The following is a 23084-nucleotide window of genomic DNA, read 5'->3' on the forward strand; positions in this document are numbered from 1 at the left end:
AATCAGCCGACGGATTGGAAACATTTCAAGTTTCTTCCGATAAACGTAGGTTCAGTGACACGGTAAATAATTTTAGATGCAATAAGGAGGCATTGACTAGCAGGAATAGACGCTAGAGCCGCGATATCAGCACCGATGGGAACACGCCCGGCATTCTCGTCAGTTATCGTCGTCTCGTCAACAACGACGTCGCATGTAAATACCGAAGACACGTAGACGTTCCGCCGCAGCTGCGGGATCGGCAAGAATTCGCGACAGATTCCGGGAATTCGACTGGTAGCCCGAGATTTTTCTGGAGAAATTCCCCTCACCTGTTGAGTCATCAGTCAACCCCTTTCCGATGAACCGGACGAGAGTCTGCCGTTCTTCCTTATATAAATAAATGCATACTAGGTGTCCCTTAAATAGGGACACAGTTTTCTTTACAGTTCGAATCGCAGACGTCTGTGATTACGAGCAGTTTTCGCGATATTTTTCTACAAAGAAAATATCCTTTGCTCTCGCGAATTTTGAAGAATTCTTTCCAAAGACGATTTCAATGAGATTGAAACGGTCGTCGTCCGTTGGAAGCTGCGCGATTAGTGGCAGCGCGTGCTGATTTTATTTAGCGAAATGGATCGGTCTTCCACGGTATGGACGAGTAATTGTGCATTGCGCTGGACGGCTATAAATTATGTTCCCGACGCCGGTGATTCTACGCTCGGAAATAGGCGCAGATGATTCGGCGGTTCTAAAAACGCTTTTGGCTCCGATATGACACCGGCCCGGTGACGTTTCGCGATTGTTACACTTTTTAACGATCGCGTCCGCGCCGCCGGGTATCGGCATCCGAGTGAGTCAACGACTTCTCTGATCGATGCCCGATCTATGCGAAGTGATGACCCTGTAGCTTTTCAAGTACGTTATATCTAAATCGGTACGAGGAGCGACGCAGTTGCACGGCCGTGTCTTGGGCGAATAATTCTACGGCGAGAGGCGTGGGACGCCAGAGCTAATTCTAATTCTAATTGCCGAGAACTGCTCGGTCAATTTCGAGTCGGAATTGATTTTTGATCGTGACCCGTACACCTGTTGTGCCGTACTTACGCACCTTTCGTTGCGCAAAGTCCGGATCGCTCTTACGAAGGGCATCATATTTCGCGACAATGCCGTCTATTATAATTTGTGGTCTACGAAACTCCGACGGTATTGGATTTTCTTTTCGTATGTTCATATCCGATGCTCCTTAACTTTTAGTTTTAAGAAATGCCATTCCTCTTACATGCGAAAGGACTTACGAAAATGCGACTTTTCCATAGAAAGGTGAAGAAAAAAGTCATAAACATTTTCTTCGTCACTCGCGCGAGCGTCGCTCTTGCAGATCTAACATGAAAAGATTCCGATTATATTCTTTTTTTACCGTTTGGAGCGACGAACAAGCGTACCCGCCGTTTTGTAATATAAAAATGGTATCAATGATGCAACGAATTGCAGGCATCGTTGCGAATATTCTGTCACGGTTGCGAGAAATCGTTGAATTTATCTACTGAAAGTACAATCGACGAATGAACAAATTGAAATAAGATAAATTAAAATAACAAGATCCTCTTTACAAGCTCCAATTAATGCTACCGTCATTCTGACGGGTTCGGTTGATCCAGCAGCTTCGAGAGAAATGGATCAACGATTCGACGCTTATAGAATACGCAGTATCGCGGACGCTCGATCCGTTCGAGGGAGACCCGACGAAAGGGTTACCGCGATCGAGCCTGTAGATCGGATCGAGGAGGGTGGCAGGTGCGTCTAGGAAACGTGGGCGTCCTCGGAGCGACGGTGGTCGTCGGCTGGTGGTTCCCGTCGACGGTAGAGGAGGACGAGGAACAACGAGGATGACGAGTCGCCGTGGCCGCGTGTTCCTGGTGGGGGCCAGCGATCTATCGCGCAGGCGCGCGACCGTCATTTTGACGAAGCCATGGAGCCGCCGGCGCGCCATACGAACGACGACGGGTCGCGCACTACGAGTAGGGCGCTGGTCGGCTCCGAAACCCCGAAGAAGAGAAGGAAGAAGAAGAAGACAAGAAGAAGGTGGAGGAGGAAGTGGCAGCTGACTACGACGATTTAAATCAAGACGACTTAACTTAGCACCAGCCAGTGCATCGAGGTGTAAACGGAAGGTTTACCGAACAACCCGAGGAGTCACGAATCTCGGCCGAAGACGGGACGGAACGTAGATTCATCGAGGACGCAAGCGAACCAAGCGGACAGGATGTCTTCAGCGATCGCTAAAGCTTCCAAATACACGTACCGCTCCACCGGCGAAGGTACCGCCAACGTTAGCATCGAATACAGCGCTGACCTGACCGCTCTCTCTAGGCTGGAGGTAGGTTCCCCTGAAAACCGGATCGTTTCTCTCCCTGTTCGTTATCGTTGCATTGAACGCGGACTCACGATACTGCTCCGTTTCTCCCGAAAATACACGATTTCGATAATCATTCGCTTCCAATTCGATCGAATAACTTCGGGACGGTGTCCGGGTTTCCAGTAGATTAGAACAACGGAGCACTACCGTGGCCGATTTTTACGGTATTCATAAGATTCATAGGATCCCAGGGAACTCGATTTCTCAGGCCGCCGTGATCGGAAAGGGAACAGGAGTTCGCCGATGAGAAAGAACCGCTTTATCAACCGATAAGCGAATGCTGGAGTATCGGATGAAGAACTATGATAACTCGAACGAGATACTAGATCGGCGAGAAGAGTGCAAGATGTCGCAAATAGAAAGCAAAGTAAAAAATGACGTTCGATAACGAGAGTATTAAAAGAATATCCTAGTGTCTCGAAATGGAAGACAAAGGCCGAGGTCTCGAAAGAAGGGGCACCCGATCGAGAGGACGCGGCTCTCGAGGAAGAGCGAAAAGACAGAGAACGTCGTACGATAGAAAAAGGACCGAGCTCCGTTCGGTTGTTCCGGAGCAGCTTTCGAAGACGAGGGGGATAGATCGGTAGTGATTGCCGCTGGTGAACCCGGGTAACGTAGATCAGTGACCGATTTCGCGGTGGGGACAGTGTAACGGGAGAAAGTTCAGTGACCATAAGGGATATTAGTGCCAACCCTGACGAGAGGAAAGTGCCGTAGACGGTTCCGTGGCTATCGGATTGCTCGTGTACGAAAATAGTCGTGAATATCGGTCTCAAACGACGATCGTGCCGGGGGACACCGGAGTGACATCTTCGAGGCGCTCGCGAACCGCTCGCGAGAAGAACGGCGTGCCCGATGTCCGTCGATGCCCGCCGATATCCGTCGGTATCCACCGATCCCCGGAACCCATCTGCGACCCCGAGGAACGTGGAAACGTGCATTCGCCTCTCCTCTCAGTCCAAGTAAGATTGTCCTTTCTCGCCGGCCCGCCGAGGCCGCGGGTGAACGAGTGCACGTTCCCTCGATCCCGTTGAAAACGACCCGAATGGACACGGTCGCCGAGAGCGAAAACACACTCCTGTTCCCTCGAGAACGAGCCCGTTCAGAGGCCGTCCGTCTTTCTGAAATACCGGGCGTCCGCTGTTGGATATTTTCGTCGGCCGATTACGTAAAGCACCGGCTCGCCGTAACGAGCCCCGTGGCACGCTCTAATCCTTTCATGCCTCTCGTTTCAGGACAAAATCCGCCTGCTGCAGGATGACCTGGAGTCCGAGAGGGAACTACGTCAGAGGGTGAGTTCCGCGAATGCTACTTTTCTTTCTTCCCCGTCGCTCGCCCCGTTTCTCGCATCCCGCCCGCTGCAAGCTCCCGTTCGAACGATTTTATTCAGCTGCCGTCGTGTCAGCGATCTTCTCCAATTCGTCCAGAATTTCCGGAGATGTTCGTCGAACGGAAGCTTCGCCGAAGTATTCCGAGGATAGCGCGAGTCGCTCGCGCGAGGAGGGTCGGAATCGGGACGCGGCTTAGGAACGGAGATAAAAATATCGGGGCCGCGCGGCGATAAACGTCAACTCGGAGGACTTTATGTAATGTCGGTATTGTGGATTTTCAAGCTGATACGAAAAAGAAAGCGAGAGCGGCCTGCTCCACCATAGAGTGGGGAGCAGTAGGTCGAAATGTCCAGCTCACGACTCGCGTCTATTTTTGGGGATGCGCACCTCTTCAGCGAACGAACCCGCATTCCTTTTTCGTGTTCGTGGCCCGTGCGACGCGCACCGTTCGAAGAATAATAGTTTTTCGCGATGAATCGTTCTCCGCGCGGAAGACTGCTCTCCGCGTCGATGCTTCGATTTTCGTGCTCGTTCGGACCGATTATAGGCTGGCACAATTCTGCCGCGGTTTATCGGTTCGCCGAGCCAGGACCGGCACGGATTAATTCCAGGAAAGTTTCGTGTAAATAGCGGGTTATGTTACGAGGAGCTTCTCCAGTTTCATTGTTCGTTAAAGTCTCGCTGAAATCACATTCATACGTAACGGTTCGCCGAGATACGTGACTTGAACGGATGCCAGCGACGTTCTTCTCTCGGTCGCAAAAACCTGGAAGTTATGATCGCGTTTAATACGCTTTACGAGATAAATCACCTTCCCCGTCGTTTTTACACAAAGCGAACGCGGTGGGTATCCAAATCCGTATTACGTAATTTCGCGAATTCCTCTTTCTAGAGCGAACAAACAACCGAATCGCCGAATCCCACCGTTTATAATTCCCAACGGTTGTTTAAAGGCTTTCTAATTTTTCACCGTGCGTCTACCGATCCGCGTACTCGCACCAACTGCCCCATTTTCCTCTTAGAGCGTGTATCGCGGAGGTGTGAACTCTATTATGTCATGCTCTAAACTTTACGCCCGCATTTATTATTTTCAAGTGCACTCGAGTAGTTATCCCGAGGCACATTTCGATTTTATTGCCTGTCATTTCCAGTTCGTGAAATGTCTGACCGCGCGCTTACTCAGTCCACTTCCACTGTTTCCTTCCGTTGCACGGCAATTTCCAAATCGTTACAAATGAATAACGAGCTCTCTCGATCGTTTCCAAATTTTTCGAAACCGATCCTTCGTTTATGCAACGAACGGAAACGTAACTTCGGCGTTTAAGATCGCAAAACTTGGCCGACGGTTGCGATCGATATTCGATCGAGTCGAGAAGCTCGAGCGATATTTACGCCATATGCTCGTGATTTTTAACGACGAGGGCGATTATAGAGGAACCGAATGTTCGAGCCCAGTCGGTAAATAGAAGGCAGTATGGAGAACACGGTGGTTTCCGGAGAAGAGACAGCTATGGCGATGTCGCGGGATTCTCTTTTCCCAATAAACGCCTCGTTTGTAATATGAATAAAGCTCCCGATATAGAGCCGGTTCGTCCGGAATTAGATCGTTCTATTCGCGGTCCGAAGAAACCTGACGTCAAGCTTGCACCGAGCCGTTCGCGTCGTTCCTCGAGCCCTCTTTCCAAAACAATGCGACGCATCTCGATTACACTCGACACGCATCAACATGTTCCGACTGTGCTATACTCTTGCACTACAATGACTCTGTTCGATAACTTCACTTAACGGCAGACAGACTAGCCTGTGACTGGCGAAGTGCACGTTCGGTTATCTAACTCGTGAGATCGACGACTGACGTACGCGAAACTCCTTCAACTTCGGACAACGCGGACTAAACGTTGCTCGGAGATAAAGCACGCGAATTATATCGAAATAATGACAAAAATTTGCTTGTGCGGAATACGATGGAAGTTCGTGACACGATGTTAGTTCGTTGATACGTTACCATGAATTACAACATTAACATGGCCCACAACGAAACGTTTGGCAGCTTTCCTTCGCGATTAACCGCCTGATCGATGATTAAAATTTTTTTTGAAAATTATCTAGACTGCGGATCTTCGTGCAAATTTCTCTCGAGTATGATAAAAATTTGCTTCCTCTTTTTTCATTCTTTTCCGAAACATTTTCTCAGCCCGCGTTTATCACAAATGCATAAGATCCGCAGTTTAGCGTTACCGCGGCACAGCATTAATTATATTAATTATTTCTTGATGCGTCACGTGCTTTTGCAGATCGAACGCGAGCGCGCCGACTTGAGCGTGCAGGTGATCCAGCTGTCCGAACGTCTCGAAGAGGCTGAGGGTGGTGCTGAATCTCAGGTATCCCCGAAGCATTTATTCGATTGAATTACGAACGCTCGAGTGATTCTGTTCATTGATCGTGGCTTCTTCTTTGGAACCGTATAGTTCGAGATCAACAAGAAAAGGGACACGGAACTGGCCAAGCTGCGCAAACTACTCGAAGATGTTCATCTCGAGAGCGAGGAGACCGCACACCTTCTGCGTAAGAAACACCAAGAGGTCGTGGTCGATTTCCAGGACCAGATCGATCAACTTTCGAAAGCACGCGCAAGGTTAGTATCGTAAAACCGATTCGAACGCGAGTCGAAAATTTTATTTTACCGAACACGTTTCTGTGCACGCGACGTTGCCAGGACAAAAGTAAGTACACATCGCTTCGGAAGCAATATATATCTACGAAAAATTGAATATTATTCCCTGGCACGGACTTGCCGTTTTTCCGAGATTTTTTTTTTAGATCGTTTCTTTGTATTGCCGCGTGAATTCTACATCGATGGACAAATTAAGCTGGGCGAAACGGGGGCTATAATTATTCCCGAGATCGTATTCTATCTCGATGCGCTTCTCTAATTATATCTTGAAACGGCATAATCGTTCCACCTTTTGAAATCTCTCTTCGGATCGGACGAAGATTAGACGGTGCCGTCGAAATTCCACTTTCTGAAGTTCCGCTATTTTTAACGGTCTATTTTCCGCACTGACCGTCGATGGAAACGCGGCGGTTCGCAGCGGTCGGCACCCGAATCTCCTCCGAGTGATATTAAATTTAAGTATCAAAGCAAAGCGCCGATAACATGCTGTCGGAAGTGAACCTAAACACGCTCCGTTTCCCATACGAAATCCTCGCCGGCGAACAAACGAATTCGGAACACTAATAAACCGAGGTTAATTATATACACCTGTGAAAATAAAATCGCTGCTGCGTCTCGCGCTCGCGGAACAACCCCCTCCCACTCTTTGAGGTCAAAGCGCGGGAACGTCAATAAACAGTCCGCCGGAAGTCCGAAGGTGTTTGAAGCTGCGTCGAAAACGCGAAACTCTGCTCCGCGAATCCCCCGGGGGAGGGGGACAGGGAAAACAGGGGAAACGGAGGAAATCGGGACCGGAAAAACTTGAAGGGATGAACGAAGGGGGTGAATCACGGCGGGTTCGTGTCGTTAATTATAGTGGGCACCGCGGGGAACGAAAGCGTATTCGAAAATTGCGGGAATTATGCTCGACGATACTGGCCACCGGCCAAGCAACCAACTTACTCGCACCTGAAATACGCGTTCGACTCGTTCCCTCGGCTTTTCTAAACATAACCCGCGTCCTTTTCGACGTCCCGGCGCCCCGACGCGCGGCGTCGCGCTACAAGGACGCATACACCTCGAAAATTCACCGGCCTGTCATCGGGACGCAGTCTATTATCTAGTTGACTCTGTCAGCCTCGCCCTGTGGATCCTCCCCGCCCCGAAAATTGCATAATCCTGTTGCGTAAACACGAGACACGGATCAAACAAAGAAGCGGAATCTCGAAATTTCGCTGGGCTTCCTCCGCGATCGATTTCTGCGTTTTCCCTTCGTTTCACCGCAATTCGGAAAATGTAGAAAACAGAGTAGAAATTATTGTGTTAGAAAGTATCGCGTAGCAATCATTGATCTTCACCAATTACTTCTTATCATTGCGATTGTTTCGGTTTTCTTTCTCAGCAAAATATCGACAAAGCGATCTTAGGCCCGCGTTCGTGCCGACACAGGAATGTTATTAAAATGCCAAGAACTCGCTGGACACATCGTTGTCTATTTAAATTGTGTCTTGCTAATTGCGCGAGAATTTCGAGCTTCCTATCAATCACAGTTTTTTCGCTCGCAGCGTAATGCTAATGGCGGATCAAGAATTCACGTTGAAATCGGATCCCGAGGGATTCCGTTCTAAGTGTACCTTTCAGTGGAGGCAATTACGACATTTATGCGTCAACGGCGTCGCTTCGAAGTAACAGTTAATTGCCTCTTAATATTTCAGCCGGCAAAATAGAACGGCGCGCGCGCCGTAACGGCGGACGGCAATAATAAATGGAAGGTGTATTGCAACCAACGGTTCCGGGGTGAGCGCGCAGAAAGTGAAAATCCTTCGGTGACCTTTTATCGGCCGCTTCGAGTCGCATTATTCCAAACGAACGAGCGGCGAAAAAGCGTGGAAACGTGGCGATTTCGCAGGAAAATGTTTCCACCTGTTGGTCCAGAAAAAGTGTCTTAAACGCTTTTCAAACAGACTTGCCCCCATCATTCGAGTCGCCTTCGCCACACTTCCTTCGTCGCATTCCTTCTTCTACCTTTTTCTTACTCGCGCCTGTTTTATTGTCCCTCCCCGCTTCTCCCCCTTTTCGCTCCTACTTCGCGATCGCGTACGATTCGCGCTCGCCGTCGGCAAGCCAACTGTTTCTCTGTTCTCTCGCGATCCCGTCACCTGAAAGTCCGTGCACGAAATTGCCTTAAACCTCGTCAGAAACGTCGAACTTCGTTAGAAACTTCTTCGGTGACGCGCGAACGCCGCGTTCTTCTTTCGTTTCCTGTAACCTACTTATCTACTAATTCTTCCATCGTACAGAACCGATCGAAAAAGAACCCTCGAAAAATCAACGGGAAATCAACCCGTCGACTCAACGAAGTTGAAGAAAAGAAATAATTCCGAATTCTCAGGAATCGATCATTCGAGAAAGAGAAGAAAAATGGGAAGTGGTAATGCACGCGTCTCCGACCAGTCTCTCCTGGGTTCTCGACATTTCTTTTTCCTCGACCTCGTTTCCAAACTTTCAGCTTTCCCTTCACGATTCTCTTTTTATCGCGACGCCCCCTCCTCCTCCTCCCCCCGCGGCTCCCCCGCCCCCTCTATCCTTCCTTCTCTGTTTCTCTCTCGGCCTCCCGTTTTTATTCTCCCAGTCTCTCCCTCCGCGTGCCGTTTTCCTCGCTCGCTACTCGCTCGGCTTATGACTATTTTTAACCGTGCGAGTCGCGCGGCAATCCTCAACCCCGTGTTACCGCGCCATATTAGTACAGGCGACTAGCCCGGATCCCCACTATCCCCGGAATCGGCCGACACCTTACACCCTCTGTTACGTGTAGGTGGACGATACGGAGAGGACACGATTTTCTCTACCCCTTCCCTCCGACCACCGAGATGCCCGATAGATAACCACAGGATGTTCAACCTTGCGACACTATTCGATTTCGTGCGATTTTATTCTGTTTGGTCCGGCGAGATGTTTCCGCTGTTTCGTCCTATCAGGGTGCCGTGTCCTTAGGCGATGTGTCAAGGGTCTCGACTGTAGGGTATCTGTCGCCGATATTCATCGATAACACGTTCGATTTCGAGATAGCGTTCGTTCAACGACGTCGAATAAGGCGGGAGCTCGGACAGCGAATACTCTGCGCCCCGTTTTTTTTATAGAGGAAACGTATTTTCAAACGTGAAACGCGATTATCGTCGAACCTCCTTATCAATACTTGTAATATGAACATTCAACTTGCGAGAGAATACCAATTCACTTCTTACTTATCGAAGTGAATCGAAAATGTATGGATGAATCACGTGAGGGAACACTGTATGAAGCGATTTTTAAATACGAGTTTTCCGGTCGGATAAATCGAGTCCTCGAAGAGCCACGTAAATTTTTGTCGACGCTTAAAAATTGTACTTAAGCATTCAATTTAACCCCTTAACTTGTACACTCGAGTTAATTCGAGCGCGCTAAACAGATCAAACTGTGCACACTCGAGATAATTCGAGCGGCGTTGTATTTTATGCTGCTGTAATTTTTCACACTCGAATATAATCGAGAATTGAAAATAACAATGTGAAAGCAAAGAAAAAAAATCGTTTTATCGATATTTATCATTTACATGGGATTGTAAGCTAGAACACTTATTTATTCAAGAATAAAATATAGCCCTTTTCCATGGAACAAAAGCGCATAATACGTAGCGCATACATGAAAAGAAAATTGATTCTTTTCGTCCGGTTTTTTTCAAAAAAACTGTGCGTTAAGGGGTTAATGCGCATAAATTTTTCATAAAAGCATAGGAATTTCTAGACGATGTTCGAACGAAGGACGTTCGAATTTTTTCAAGAATTCCTTAAAGAATTTGTACAACGCATTTCCACCTGTGCGACAGGTAGCCCCGTCGCCTCGTACGAAAATTTTGCTGCACAATAGAGTCTACAGTTACGCGAGTACTCATCTTTAAATATAGAGTCAGCTGGTCGGTTGATGAGAACAAAATAAATGTGCAAGTTTTTAGCGAAAAGCATTGAAACGTTGCCAGGGAAGTAGGACATAGTCGTGCAGCACGATTGTCGTAGATTGATGTCGAGACGAACGCGTTCTGGTGACGATGGTGGTACGGGGGGCGAAGGGAAAGGGGGGAATGTTCGCAATGGAGACTGACAGAGAATGCGAATTTTTAACGGAGCGATTCGAACTTTCCAGGGCTGACAAAGAAAAATCGAAATTCCAACAAGAAGTCTACGAACTCCTCGCTCAACTGGACAACGTTACCAAAGAAAAGTTGATGTCGATAAAGACGGTAGAGAAGCTCGAGATCCACGTAGCCGAGCTCAATGTGAAAATCGAGGAATTGAACCGCACCATCATTGACGTCACCAACCACAAGACTAGGATCTCCCAGGAAAACATTGAACTGACGAAGGAAGTGCAGGACTTGAAGGTACGTTACCTCTCTATTTAACGCTCTCTTTAAGTTACGTACGAATTGAGAATCATTAATAATTTTACGTTATTCGAGCTTAGTGCGTCTTGGACTTGAATTATCATTATATCATCTCTAATTAACTGATTCGTACTGTTAGAACCACTGCAATAATTACGTATGAATTGAGAAGCATTATTAATTTTACGATATTCGAACTTAGAGCGTCTTGGACTTGAATTATCATTATATCATCTCTATTTAACTGATTCGTACGGTTAGAACCACTGCAATAATTACGTATGAATTGAGAAGCATTATTAATTATACGATATTCGAACTTAGAGCGTCTTGGACTTGAATTATCATTATATCATCTCTAATTAACTGATTCGTACGGTTAGAACCACTGCAATAGTCACGTATGAATTCTGAAGCATTATTAATTTTACGATATTCGAGCTTAGTGCGTCTTGGACTTGAATTATCATTATATCATCTCTATTTAACTGATTCATACGGTTAGAACCACTGCAATAGTTACGCATGAATTGAGAAGCATTATTAATTTTACGATATTCGAACTTAGAGCGTCTTGGACTTGAATTATCATTATATCATCTCTATTTAACTGATTCATACGGTTGAACCACTGCAATAGTCACGCATGAATTGAGAAGCATTATTAATTTTACGATATTCGAGCTTAGCGCGTCTTGGACCTGAATCATCTTTATTAATCATAATCTATTCACGAACTTAGGTGAACATCGAGAACGTTATTTACCTGAGGACTCAGATCGCCGGACAGCTCGACGATGCTCGTCGTCGTCTTGAAGATGAAGAACGTCGTCGTTCATTGGTCGAGGCCTCTTTGCATCAGGTACGTTTCATTGCGATTCGTTTAAGTATCCTGAACTATTATCGAGACTCGATGCAACCATCTCTGAAAAGAGATTTGAACGATGTTGAAAATTTACAAATATAAATGTTACCGATAGGTTGAGACGGAGTTGGAATCCGTGCGCATCCAATTGGAAGAAGAATCCGAAGCTCGCTTGGACATTGAACGTCAACTGGTTAAGGCTAATGGAGAAGTACAAGTATGGAGATCGAAATACGAAACGGAAGCCAACGCTCGCGCCGAAGAGGTACTTACATTTTCAAATTGCATAAAATACGAGGAAACCATGATAAAACGATATTGAATCGCCTCGGTATTGGCGCGACAATGACATCGTTATTCGATTTCTCAGGTAGAAGAACTACGCCGCAAGTATAGTGCTCGCATCCAGGAACAAGAAGAACAGATCGAAACCCTGCTGGTTAAAATCAACAACCTTGAGAAACAGAAGTCACGCTTGCAATCCGAAGTGGAAGTTTTGATCATTGACTTGGAGAAGGTACGATCGATCGTTGATTGTGCGCGCTTCATTTTCGCGGCGCACCGGTGATCGATGCGATCTGTTTCGCACGACTATCGACTAAACGATCGACCGAACAATTGCAGGCCAATGGAACAGCTCGCGAGCTCCAGAAGCGCGTGGAACAATTGGAGAAGATCAACGTCGAGATGAAAGCACGTCTGGATGAAAGCATGGCCATGTATGAGCAGAGCCAGCGCGATCTTCGCAACAAGCAACAGGAGCTCCAGCGCACGAACTGCGAACTAGACAAGACTCGCGAGTTGAAGGACCAATTGGCACGAGAGAACAAGAAATTGGGAGGTAATTACGATGGAATCAGAATACTTCCGCACCGATTTCGACAAACGGTTTTAGAGCAAAGAAAACAGGACGAATGGGATACGACGAAATCTAATTAATTGTTCGATCGGTTCCCTTCAGATGACCTGGGCGATGCCAAGAACCAACTGGCTGACATGAACCGCAGACTTCACGAGCTGGAACTCGAACTTCGTCGTTTGGAGAACGAACGCGAAGAACTTGCAGCTGCCTACAAAGAAGCTGAAGCAGTAAGTACAATGAAATTAGCAAAGAATGAACCAGCATTCCCATCAGGTTATGAAGTTGAACGGCAAAGCTCTTGAACGATATGAAATGTCGATGTGTCTGACGAAATCCGTGGATTTCAGGGCCGCAAGATCGAAGAACAACGTGCACAGAGATTGTCCGCCGAATTGACTCAACTCCGTCACGATTACGAGCGCCGCCTCAGCGAGAAGGACGAAGAAATTGAAATCATCCGGTGAGTAAAGAAAGTTCGCGCAAACAGTAAATCTATAAGGAAACCAAAGAAACAAAACTTAATCCATGGGGAGGGATTAATCGTTGCTAGGGAGAGTACGAATTTTTAGCTGCTCGCAATCCATGATGCAATCTATTTTATTTCCGGTACAACCACCGTGCGTTACGCCGGCCTATTAATAAAACCCGTTTAATTTTGTCATCGATCAGCTCGATTGATTAATCACCCTGGGTGTTTTCCGATCTATCAGACGTTCAAGGGAATATCCTGTCGCGGTCTAATTATTTATTTATATTCACGAGATGTACAACGATGGCGCCGCGCCAAAATCGAGTCGACGTCGACGCGACGATCGAGCACGATGACTCTTGCTTGGCGCAGATTGGCTTCGGAACGGCCACGCTACGCAACACCGATCGGTCGATATATCGATTGTATCACTGTGAATGGGCTCCGAACAGAATGAATCAGAGGAAAGAATTAAGATCCTTATGAAACGTCCTCGGATTTCTATTGTTCTTCGTCGCTGATTCATAGACAATCGATATTCTAACATCAACGATCGCTTCGCGTTTTAAAATTAAGCCAGGGGTTTAATCGTTATGCGCAGTTGGTAATTTTGTCTTCGATAGAATGGCTGTGATATTTTCATCGAAATGAAGCCGAAACAGTTAACGCTCCAACAACATTCGGAGAAAATCTTATACGAATATTACGATTGCACAGTTCTGGAAGTAGAATAAGCTCTTTATGGTCGGACACCTTGTAAACTGTGAACATTGTGAACGTATCGAGTTTATAAATACGTAAATTTCGATACAAGTATTAAGAAGCATTCGATAAATCAACGAATTCGCTGCGCGAGCGTAGGCAAAGTATCGTTGAACGATTGAAATAATGACGAAAAGCAAGATTAACCGCGGAGACATTAAAAAGCATAAAGAACGTAAAGAAGACAAAGGAGAAACTTGCGAAAAACATCGTTGGAACTTTCGAAAGAAGAGACAAATAATACCCGCAAGCTTCGCATACTATCGTCGAATGTGTGACTGCATTGACACGTCTTGAGTCACGAATGAAATCGCGTGATGCCGATGCACAGTACGTAGCGTACGAAGCTTCTATTAATAAAATCGAACAACCGCGATCCAATTATTACCGAGAGGTGCTGATTGGTCGTCCTCAATTTGGCAATCGCAAAAAAAAGCTACAAAAGATACCACCGCTCGCGGTCGGCCCAATTTTTCGTGACCGTTCCATTGCAAGTGTCACCTCCGATCATCCGACTATGAGAAATTCGTAAGTAGCAAAGTGTCGGTCGGACCAGCGAACACCTGTTCCTCTACGCGGGACCATTGAAAACGATCGTTTCTATTCAAGGTAAAGGTTGGATAACGAAAATTAACAAACGCGCACAGACGAACGAAACAGAAATCATCCGAATCAACGTATCCGAAACGATTCAATCTGGATTAAGGTCGCAGAGAAACCTGCGATCCATGTTCTTCATCGAACGCAACGATACCAGCTGATCTCAGAAGAGAGGACAGTTCGAAATCTCGTAAAGAGTACCCTGCTCAGGAACGAAAGAAACGAAACGGTGTCGGTCGCTCCTCGAATCGCAGTCTCTATCGTAAAGAATCGTCGAAGTCGAGAAGAAGGAGCCGATCTCTTCCTTTCGCAGGAAGAGGATCCCTTCGGGTTCAGAACCGCAACGAAAATGACGCAACCTTCCATGTACGTTCCCGTGGAGTCGAAATGGAAGCACTGGCCCACCTACATCTACGACACGAACTACAAATACGGAATCAATTTCTACCAGCCGATGATCGATTACATCGACAGAAGAGGAAGAACGTCGACGACTTCTTATCGCGACTATCGTAGCCCGTCGAGGTCGGGAATGCCGGAGCTGCCGTGGTCCGATGGCAGGCTTCTATGGGGAGAAAGACCCGTGGAACCCTACTCGCGGCGCGAGCTGATCCAACACGCGGTCGACGCCGAAGACCAGGCCAGGGAGCACCTGCGGCAGTTCAAGGTACGCATAAACGAAACCACCGGACTGGTCGCGAGCGGGACGAAGCAAGCGCGGGAAACGCGAACGGCCCATTTTGTTAGGCGCCGCGCGGCTCGACGACTGCCTGACCTTTTCGCTTTCTAAATTTGGTGCTGCGGAAGTCGCTGCAACGCCGTGCACCTGGGTCGAACACGCGTGCCTTCGTGGCGCTTCACTTTAGCTAGCGAGTCAACACAGGGATGGCTGCGATCCGGGATGTCATGGCCACTGGCAGGCGACAGTGAGTTTTCGGTGCATGTTCGTTTTCCTGATAGGGAATTGCCCGTTCGAGTTAATTATTCGACATTTTGCAACTTTACCGGCAGATTTAAAATAGCAACGATCGGGAAAAAGAGATAAAATGAGACTGTGGCACGTCCTAGTAGACAAATTCGATGAAATATTTGTTCACGATTGGATAGAACCCACAGCAGAGAATATATGTGGCAAAAGCTCTAGAATATATTATCTCTAATATATTATTTTAATTGGCATGATAGCATCGATACTTCCAACCCAGTTTGCATACCAGTTGTTACCCCACTGTATTCCTCCTTGATTGATATTAACGATCGAATAGTAAATCGTCGGTGTTAGAAACGAATTTATGACAAGGCAAAAGGAGGAAGATCACAGCCAAGGTATTTTCGATCAGCAAAATTTGCAAAATTTTACATCGATCATCGAGATTTGTGGCTTTGTTATGACAAGTAGATAAATCCTGCAATTACCCCGACGCTGCGCGCAGTCGTACTTAAAATAGAATCTACGATCCCTTGACGCGTTTCACCGGAAATTATTGTTGTACGATCTGTCGATATTCCCACGTTGGCTCTGAAAATGTCTAAAATAAACGATGACGCGCGCAGACGGTAAGAACACAACAGGTTTCGAAATATCAAAGGCATTGAGAACCGCAGCTTCTTCGACGAAACAATTCAATTTTGCGATTGTCTTCTATCGATATACGATCTTCTCTCAGATGGCCATGACCAGTCTCAAAAAATTCATCTTATCAGCGACAATCTTTCTCCTCGTACGTTTTAATTACAATTTTTATTTCGCACGAAGATCGATGGTCTACCAATGATTTTCTAAAAATGATCGTTCGCAAATTGCGCCGGCACTTGCGACGAGGCACGAGTAACATCGCGAGACAACGAGACGTCGCGAATGAAAAGGTAATTGCATCAGATTCTATAGACCGCGCGATTCCATCGGGAACGCTTTCGGTTCGCTAGCTCCCCGCTGTCGGCAGAGATTAATTTAAGACCGGCTAGTTGCGGAGGCCCGGTTGCCAGCGCGGAAAGTTCGCGCACGAAATTGACCGGCCGCGTAGAAAGCGGAAATTCCTTATCTCCGTTTGTTATTAATAACATCGGCCACCTGCCATACTGACAATCCGAGATCGCCGAACGGGGACAATAAAAATATCGCGGAAGCGGGACCAGCACCCCTGTTGGCAGCCAATTATTCGGACCATTCGTCGTAGAACCGATCGTGGCCGACGTTTGCCAAATCGCGACGGTAGCGAGTATGCAGATGAAAAATTCATCGCGCTCGGCCGGGGATGCTGGTAGCTTGGTGGCTCGGATTGGCAGTCGGTTCGCCAGTCTCTAGAGAGAGAGTCGATCGAGTGCTTCGGCCACTTTCGAATTCTGGACCGCCGCGGCTAAGTTTAGTCTCAGCTCGGACGCAGCCGACCCGCTCCCGAGCCTCGCCGAAGCGTATTCGCAAAAGACAGCTTTCCCTCTCGCGCACCAGTCGATCCGCGTCCGAAGTAACCGCGTTCGATACCCTGTTTGACCCCGTGTTCCGTTCCGAAGGTAGCGAATCGGTCCGACTTCAGTTTGTCGAAGACAGCGCAGGCCAGCCACGTGACCAGGGAAGTGTTTCCGGGCCGGTTAGAGGCGACCAGGATAAGTCCGTGGAGTTTGTTCGTGCAGAGCGCGCGCGTTAGGAGCGAGGCTAGACAGCTGCAGCGTAAAATGGCGGAGATCGATCTTCAGTGCTTGAGAGACATGCAGGCGTTGACCGAGGCTCGCACCACCCTCGATCAGGCGAAAAGCCTGCGCGGCAAGTCCGCGAGAGCGATCGAGATCCAGCTCCGAGCGGAGGCTATAGCGAACCTGAACAGGAGCCAGCAGCTCGCGGATCTCAGGAAAGCTCAGCTGCTCGACGAAGCGATATTCGATGGCAGGGAGCGGCTCTGGCTGTCGCGAGAGCTCACGAGAAAGCTCGACATTGACGAGGATAGACTGACCGCACCGTTGGGCTGCCTGAGCAGGGAACTGAAAGGATACGAGAAGAAATCCGCCAACTATCTCCTGAACCAGAGGTACCGAGACCCAACGAGACCGAGACGGTTGTACGGATGCCTGGGATAGGGACCTTTCCATTGGACCGCGAATGCTCTTGTAGATAAGCCTTGTAGTTGCTGTGGGTAAGATCTATGTGACACGGAGCAACGAGGATGAACAATAAATGAGAGACTTTCGATATCGAACCCGACTGGCTTGATTCCCGGGGATACGTGGATCCAGTAGCTTGCGTTCGTTGAACGGTCAAGGCTGGCTGAAACGATCGCGTGTCTACCCGGGTTCCTGTTTCGACAAATTTTCTAAACGTATCTCGGCTGCTTGGAGCAGCTACGATTTCGTACTCTCGAAAATCTAGACGAGTATCGTAGTCGATCTAAGTGGCAAACATCGATAGGTTGATCCCTCTCTATGTCTCCTTTGTGCAATTGTAACATGTCGCGCGATAACTATAATCGGTAACGAAGACAATGTTCGTTGCACGCAGAATTATTCTTGCAACGAGTGGCATGACGAAGAAGTGAACGAGGAAAGGTTTCATCGTTGCGCGTCTTTTCGGTATAATTTAACCGTGCGACTTAATCCGACGCGAAATCTTTTCCTCCGACATCGTTTTCGTTTACCAGTTCTTGGGAGCTCAATTCTGCAAGGTGTTAACGCACTAAAACGATAAGCTACGTTCTACGAAGATAGCTTTTCTGTCGCCTTTACGAGCTTCAACGGACGAAGAACTCGATGAATGTTCGTTGCCACTCGGAAGTAGAGTATAGACGTTTCGGACAAAGTAACAGAACTTGTAACAGAATCAACAGCAAGTATGTAAATCCACTAACATCGACCCCAGTTCCCCTGGTCCCGAAATCCTGGCCGCACCCTGCCTGGAAAAGAATAAACATCCCGAGGTAAGGGAACCGAAGCAAAGAACTGATCGCGGTTTCGGTGTGTTCGCATGAAACGAAATAAATTAGCAAGCAGACCAGCATCGAGATCGAGCAGCTGAACGCCCGCGTGGTCGAGGCCGAGACGAAGCTGAAGACCGAAGTGCAGCGCGTGAAGAAGAAGTTGCAGATCCAGATCACGGAGTTGGAGCTGACGCTCGACGTTGCCAACAAGAACAACATCGACCTGCAGAAGACCATCAAGAAGCAATCGCTCACCTTGACCGTAAGCGGAACACCCGTTAATTCGGACAAGTGTTTTGGCAGCACGCGTCACTGTCGCGTATTATTTTCAGGAACTGCAAGCCCACTACGACGAGGTGCAACGCCAACTGCAAGTGACTCTGGACCAACTGGGCATTAGTCAACGACGCCTCCAATCGTTGACGGCCGAGCTCGAAGAAGTGCGCGGCAATTACGAATCTGTAAGTAAATAGGCCCGTCATCGACGAAAATACGGTTTGCGAAACTACAGCAGCACTGCTCTAAGTGCAAGCGACATTCAGGTTCCCTAGATTCTCGACACGAAATGTACGAAGCGTCGATTCTGTCGCTGGATCCAAATGGTCCAACCTTTTGCACTTGATCGACGATTCTTGCGTCATTAAGTTTGTTTCTGTTTAATAACCTGCTAAAAACTGAAGCGTGTCACGAGTAAGCGTGCGATTTTATCTGCAAAAAGAGAATAAAAATCGAGAAAAAGTGGAGATCTTCGAGGTCGGAAGAGACGTCAAAGAGATCTGCTGTTGACACTTCCACGACCGCGCTAGAAACCTAAAAGTTTGCATAATTCCGTTCGATTAAACAAAAATTATAAAGCAAACTTTATATGGCATCAATTACTTCTTCAGCATTCGTATCTCTTGCAAATCTTTTAATAAAATTAAGCAATCATTTTTTTAACTTTTCATTAACTATCAATTCGGTCGTCAATCGACTCAATTTAAAACGGGGAGATCTCCCCGTTCGGTTGGCTAAGTGTTAAAATATCTTCGAGTGCAAAAACGAAAACTAGTTGATAACGAAAACTAGCCTTCTTCTTAAACAATTAGACCGTCGACGGAACTGTGAATCGCAGGGTACAAATGGAGTCTTTTTATTCAAAGGTTAATCGAACAATGTGTTTTGCTAGGCCCTTCGTGCGAAGAGAACCGTCGAGCAGCAGTACGAGGAGTCGGTCAGCCGAATCAACGAATTGACCACCATCAACGTGAACCTCGCTTCATCGAAAGCGAAGATCGAGCAAGAATTGTCGACCTTGGCCGGCGATTACGAGGAAGTTACCAAGGAGTTGAGAGTGAGCGACGAGCGATACCAGCGAGTGCAAAACGAGCTCAAGCACACCGTGGAGATACTGCACGAGGAACAGGAGCGCATCGTGAAGATCGAGGCCATCAAGAAGTCTCTCGAGATCGAAGTGAAGAACTTGTCCGTGAGGCTGGAGGAAGTTGAAGCCAACGCTATCGTCGGAGGCAAACGTATCATCAGCAAACTGGAGGCTAGGGTAAGGCACCCGTTAAGAAATTCGCGATTACAGTAATGTCTCTCTAATTGACGCTCGGATTGTCCACATAAATGGACAATTTGGGAACAGGAGATACGATTATCCGAGCCTTGCGGTTCGTTTTTACAGTCTCGAATTGTCAGCAACTGTAAGAACGAGCTACAGAGCTCGAATAATCGTATCTCCTGTTCCCAAATTGTGCATTTCTGTACACAACCTGAGCGTCAGTAAGGGAGACATTACTGTACATCGTTGGTCAAACTGGCGCAATGCATCTTAATAGTTTCTTTCGTAAAACAAACAATGATGTGTTTTGTGCCTGTAGCTAACATTAACCGTTTGCGTACCACGAGCCACTTTTGCGCTCTTCAGATTTTGTGTCGAGAAAAGCCAGGGCATTTGGCCGAAATAGACGACTTACGGCCCACCCGAAATTTGTCGAAACGTGCTCAGTCTTTCAGACGCATGTATACGTCGCGCGTCGCATCGCTGTCAGTAATCCAATTTGCATTTTGTTGTTACCTATTCTAAATTAATAGTATATATATTTTCATTCATAACGTTTTATTTGATGTTTTACGGCTTTTTTCGACACATAATCGAAGGAGCGCTATTGCGCTCTTCGGCGCTTTTCGATCCTGTTTTTTCAGGACCATCTGGTACGCAAACGGTTAAGAGGGAGATTACGTGCAAAGAATTATTGAGTTTATTTTAAACAATCAATAGATCTCTGGTTATTAATCCTTGAATTCGATAAGCCTGATACAGTAACGTCTCCCTAATTGTCCCTCAAATTGTGCAAAAAAATGAATAATTTGGGAAGAGGAGACACGATTATTCGAGCCTTGCAGCTCGTTTTTATAGTTGTTGACAATTCGTAACCATAAAAATGAACCGCAAGGATCGTATAACCGTGTCTCCTCTTCTTAAATCGTCCATTCTTGTATAGAATTTGAGCGTCAGTTAGAGAGACATTACTGCACTCGTTCCGCTTTTCGCTGGAACAGCTTCGGAGCTGGTCGCGGGTTTACCGATAATTCGAATCGAGCGATCGCAACGAACCGGTTCTAATGTTTGCAGATTCGCGATCTGGAACTTGAGTTGGACGAGGAGAAGCGCCGACACTCCGAAACGGTGAAGATCCTTCGCAAGAAGGAGCGCAACATCAAGGAGGTGATGATCCAGGTGGAGGAAGACGCGAAGAACATCGCGCTGCTGCAGGAATCCCTTGACAAGACTAGCCAGAAAGTGAGCATCTACAAGAGACAACTGCAGGAACAGGAGGGCATGTCCCAGCAGAGCGTGACCAGGGTCCGCCGATTCCAAAGGGAGCTGGAGGCCGCAGAGGACCGCGCTGACACCGCCGAGAGCAACTTGACTCTGATCCGCGCGAAACACCGTAGCTTCGTCACCACATCCACCGTGCCCGGTTCCCAGGTGTACCTCGTCCAGGAGACGAGGTCTGACCTGTAAAAACGCCACCGTCATCGACACCCCACCCTTTGCCACTTCGAACGCCACCTCGTCGTCTTTAGAAACGTACGTAGCCAAGTTTTCGCGCGCTGCTTCGACTCGTAAGGCGTGTAGTAAGATTCCGAGTAAGAGGCGAATAATATGCGGGACGTTTTCGAATTTCAGGCGTAACGAGAAACCGATGAAAAAAGGAAGAGCCCCGATACATCATCGTAAGTCAGAAGGGCCGGAAAGAGTTTCCAACGGGCCGCACCGCGAACACCGCGTAGCTAGAGGATTAAGGAAACTGTGTATCACATCATTATTCACCCGTGACAGCGCCCAACGACCCGTCGTAAATTCGAATGCTCGGCCAACGAGACGCGGTACCCGTCACTACGACTTCAATGAAACCTGCAGAAGCAAAGGCAAATGAAACGCGAAGACAACAATAAAATATCATCGAAAAGAAATCATCGTCGCTATTCGAACAATTAAACGAAAAAGAAAAAGGGAAAATTAAATAATAACGCATATGTAATATGTACGCACCGAAAACAATCAAAATTTTATTCTATTTTCCTTCTATTGTATGTGCATATCATGACGCGTAAGGAGAGTGACAGAAGGATTTGAGAGATCAAACAAAAACAAAACAATATAAACGAGAGACTCGAGATGTAGAACTGCTCCTTACGCTTTCTGATCGCGCGTGTCGCACTTGTATTTAAATGGATTAACTTTAATTCTACTTCTATTATTATATACATAGATAGGTACTATTGCCCATACACACAACTCTCACTGTACGACATACACAATAACCTGTGTCAACTTTAATTTAATAAATAAACTGAAACACGTACGTACGAATTCGGTGGAATGCGTTACCCAGTCGGATACGGCTAAATTCGATGCTATTCAAATATTAACCCTTTGCGCTCGAAGCTATTTTATCTGTAAGTGTAAAATAATATTTCTGACTTATAGCATTCTCATTTTATATGGCAAAACGTATTTTACGCGTACGAAGTTGAGTCTTGTAACTCGCGCAACAGTTACGCTTTCAACAATTTTTTAAATCCAAACTTTGTTAATATAAAAATTACCTTAGAACGTGACATAACAAGTTTTGGTGGTGCCTCAGAGTCACCACGCGAGTGCAAAGGGTTAAAGCAGTTGATGAACGAAATTATGTATCATACGGTGCTATATTATCGAGCTCTCATAGCAAATAGAGAGACACGAAATTCTGTAGTGAATCCAATTTGAAATTGTTCAAAATTGCATCCGAAGTTTAACATTTCAGAACTATTTGTAGGGATATTTCGATTTTTCAAAATATATTCACACGAATCTCTTTAAACTTCTCACCCATCCTATCTCAAAATAGATACTTCCATCTCTAATTTAAGTTCGGTAACATTAAAAAGTCTCCGCAAGAATATAAGCCACAATCGACTTGAAATTTTCTTTTAAAGTCAAATCATTTTTATTTGAGGCAGCGCTCGGAGTTTTTATCAATATCAAAAATCACGATTTTTATCAATGTTCGTGTATTTTATATTTTCTAAAACTTTTATATTAAGGAAATGTAGTACATCAACGAAAAAAGTCATATGTTTTAATCGCTTTTTAATTAAACGTAATTTTAGTATTTCTCCAAAAGGCGGAGCTACTTATCAGTAGGGACAAATGGTGTCAACTGTTAGCGAAAGCTCCAATCTGTAGAGGAACAATGAAATCTGTCGACAAAACAGAGGATTTTCAGCTTGTTGAAATACAGACGAGGTATAGAAGTAGACTTGACACCCGATGTATTAACAC

At 46.6% G+C, this 23084-nt stretch overlaps 2 protein-coding genes across 2 annotated transcripts; both read left to right on the forward strand.

Moving 5' to 3' along the window:
- The first annotated feature begins 1957 nt into the window (after positions 1 to 1957).
- LOC117218417 (paramyosin, long form) lies at positions 1958 to 22130 on the forward strand. The gene is made up of 16 exons (XM_033466768.2): positions 1958 to 2359; positions 3634 to 3690; positions 6024 to 6110; positions 6198 to 6364; positions 10562 to 10799; positions 11545 to 11664; positions 11783 to 11932; positions 12038 to 12184; positions 12292 to 12508; positions 12629 to 12756; positions 12877 to 12989; positions 18332 to 18527; positions 18598 to 18726; positions 19434 to 19805; positions 20886 to 21344; positions 21444 to 22130. Exons 1-15 carry the CDS (start codon positions 2246 to 2248, stop codon positions 21276 to 21278), a joined length of 2628 nt encoding a protein of 875 aa, XP_033322659.1. The 5' UTR covers positions 1958 to 2245; the 3' UTR covers positions 21279 to 21344; positions 21444 to 22130.
- On the forward strand, positions 13002 to 17551 carry LOC117218418 (paramyosin, short form). Its single transcript, XM_033466769.2, has 2 exons — positions 13002 to 15027; positions 16872 to 17551. Exons 1-2 carry the CDS (start codon positions 14710 to 14712, stop codon positions 17430 to 17432), a joined length of 879 nt encoding a protein of 292 aa, XP_033322660.2. The 5' UTR covers positions 13002 to 14709; the 3' UTR covers positions 17433 to 17551.
- Positions 22131 to 23084: the final 954 nt, after the last annotated feature.

This window comes from Megalopta genalis, chromosome 4, assembly GCF_051020955.1.
Source record: "Megalopta genalis isolate 19385.01 chromosome 4, iyMegGena1_principal, whole genome shotgun sequence".
NCBI classification, from domain to species: Eukaryota; Metazoa; Arthropoda; class Insecta; order Hymenoptera; family Halictidae; genus Megalopta; species Megalopta genalis.

What these genes read in the sequence shown, in the direction of transcription:
- LOC117218417 (XM_033466768.2), top strand. Translation starts at nt 2,246, where the DNA reads ATGTCTTCAGCGATCGCTAAAGCTTCCAAATACACGTACCGCTCCACC. An exon ending in GAAGAAATTGAAATCATCCG is followed by an intron (nt 12,990 to 18,331) that starts GTGAGTAAAGAA and finishes GAAATAAATTAG; the next exon opens with CAAGCAGACCAGCATCGAGA. An exon ending in TGCGCGGCAATTACGAATCT is followed by an intron (nt 18,727 to 19,433) that starts GTAAGTAAATAG and finishes GTGTTTTGCTAG; the next exon opens with GCCCTTCGTGCGAAGAGAAC.
- LOC117218418 (XM_033466769.2), top strand. Translation starts at nt 14,710, where the DNA reads ATGACGCAACCTTCCATGTACGTTCCCGTGGAGTCGAAATGGAAGCAC. An exon ending in AGCACCTGCGGCAGTTCAAG is followed by an intron (nt 15,028 to 16,871) that starts GTACGCATAAAC and finishes TCCGTTCCGAAG; the next exon opens with GTAGCGAATCGGTCCGACTT.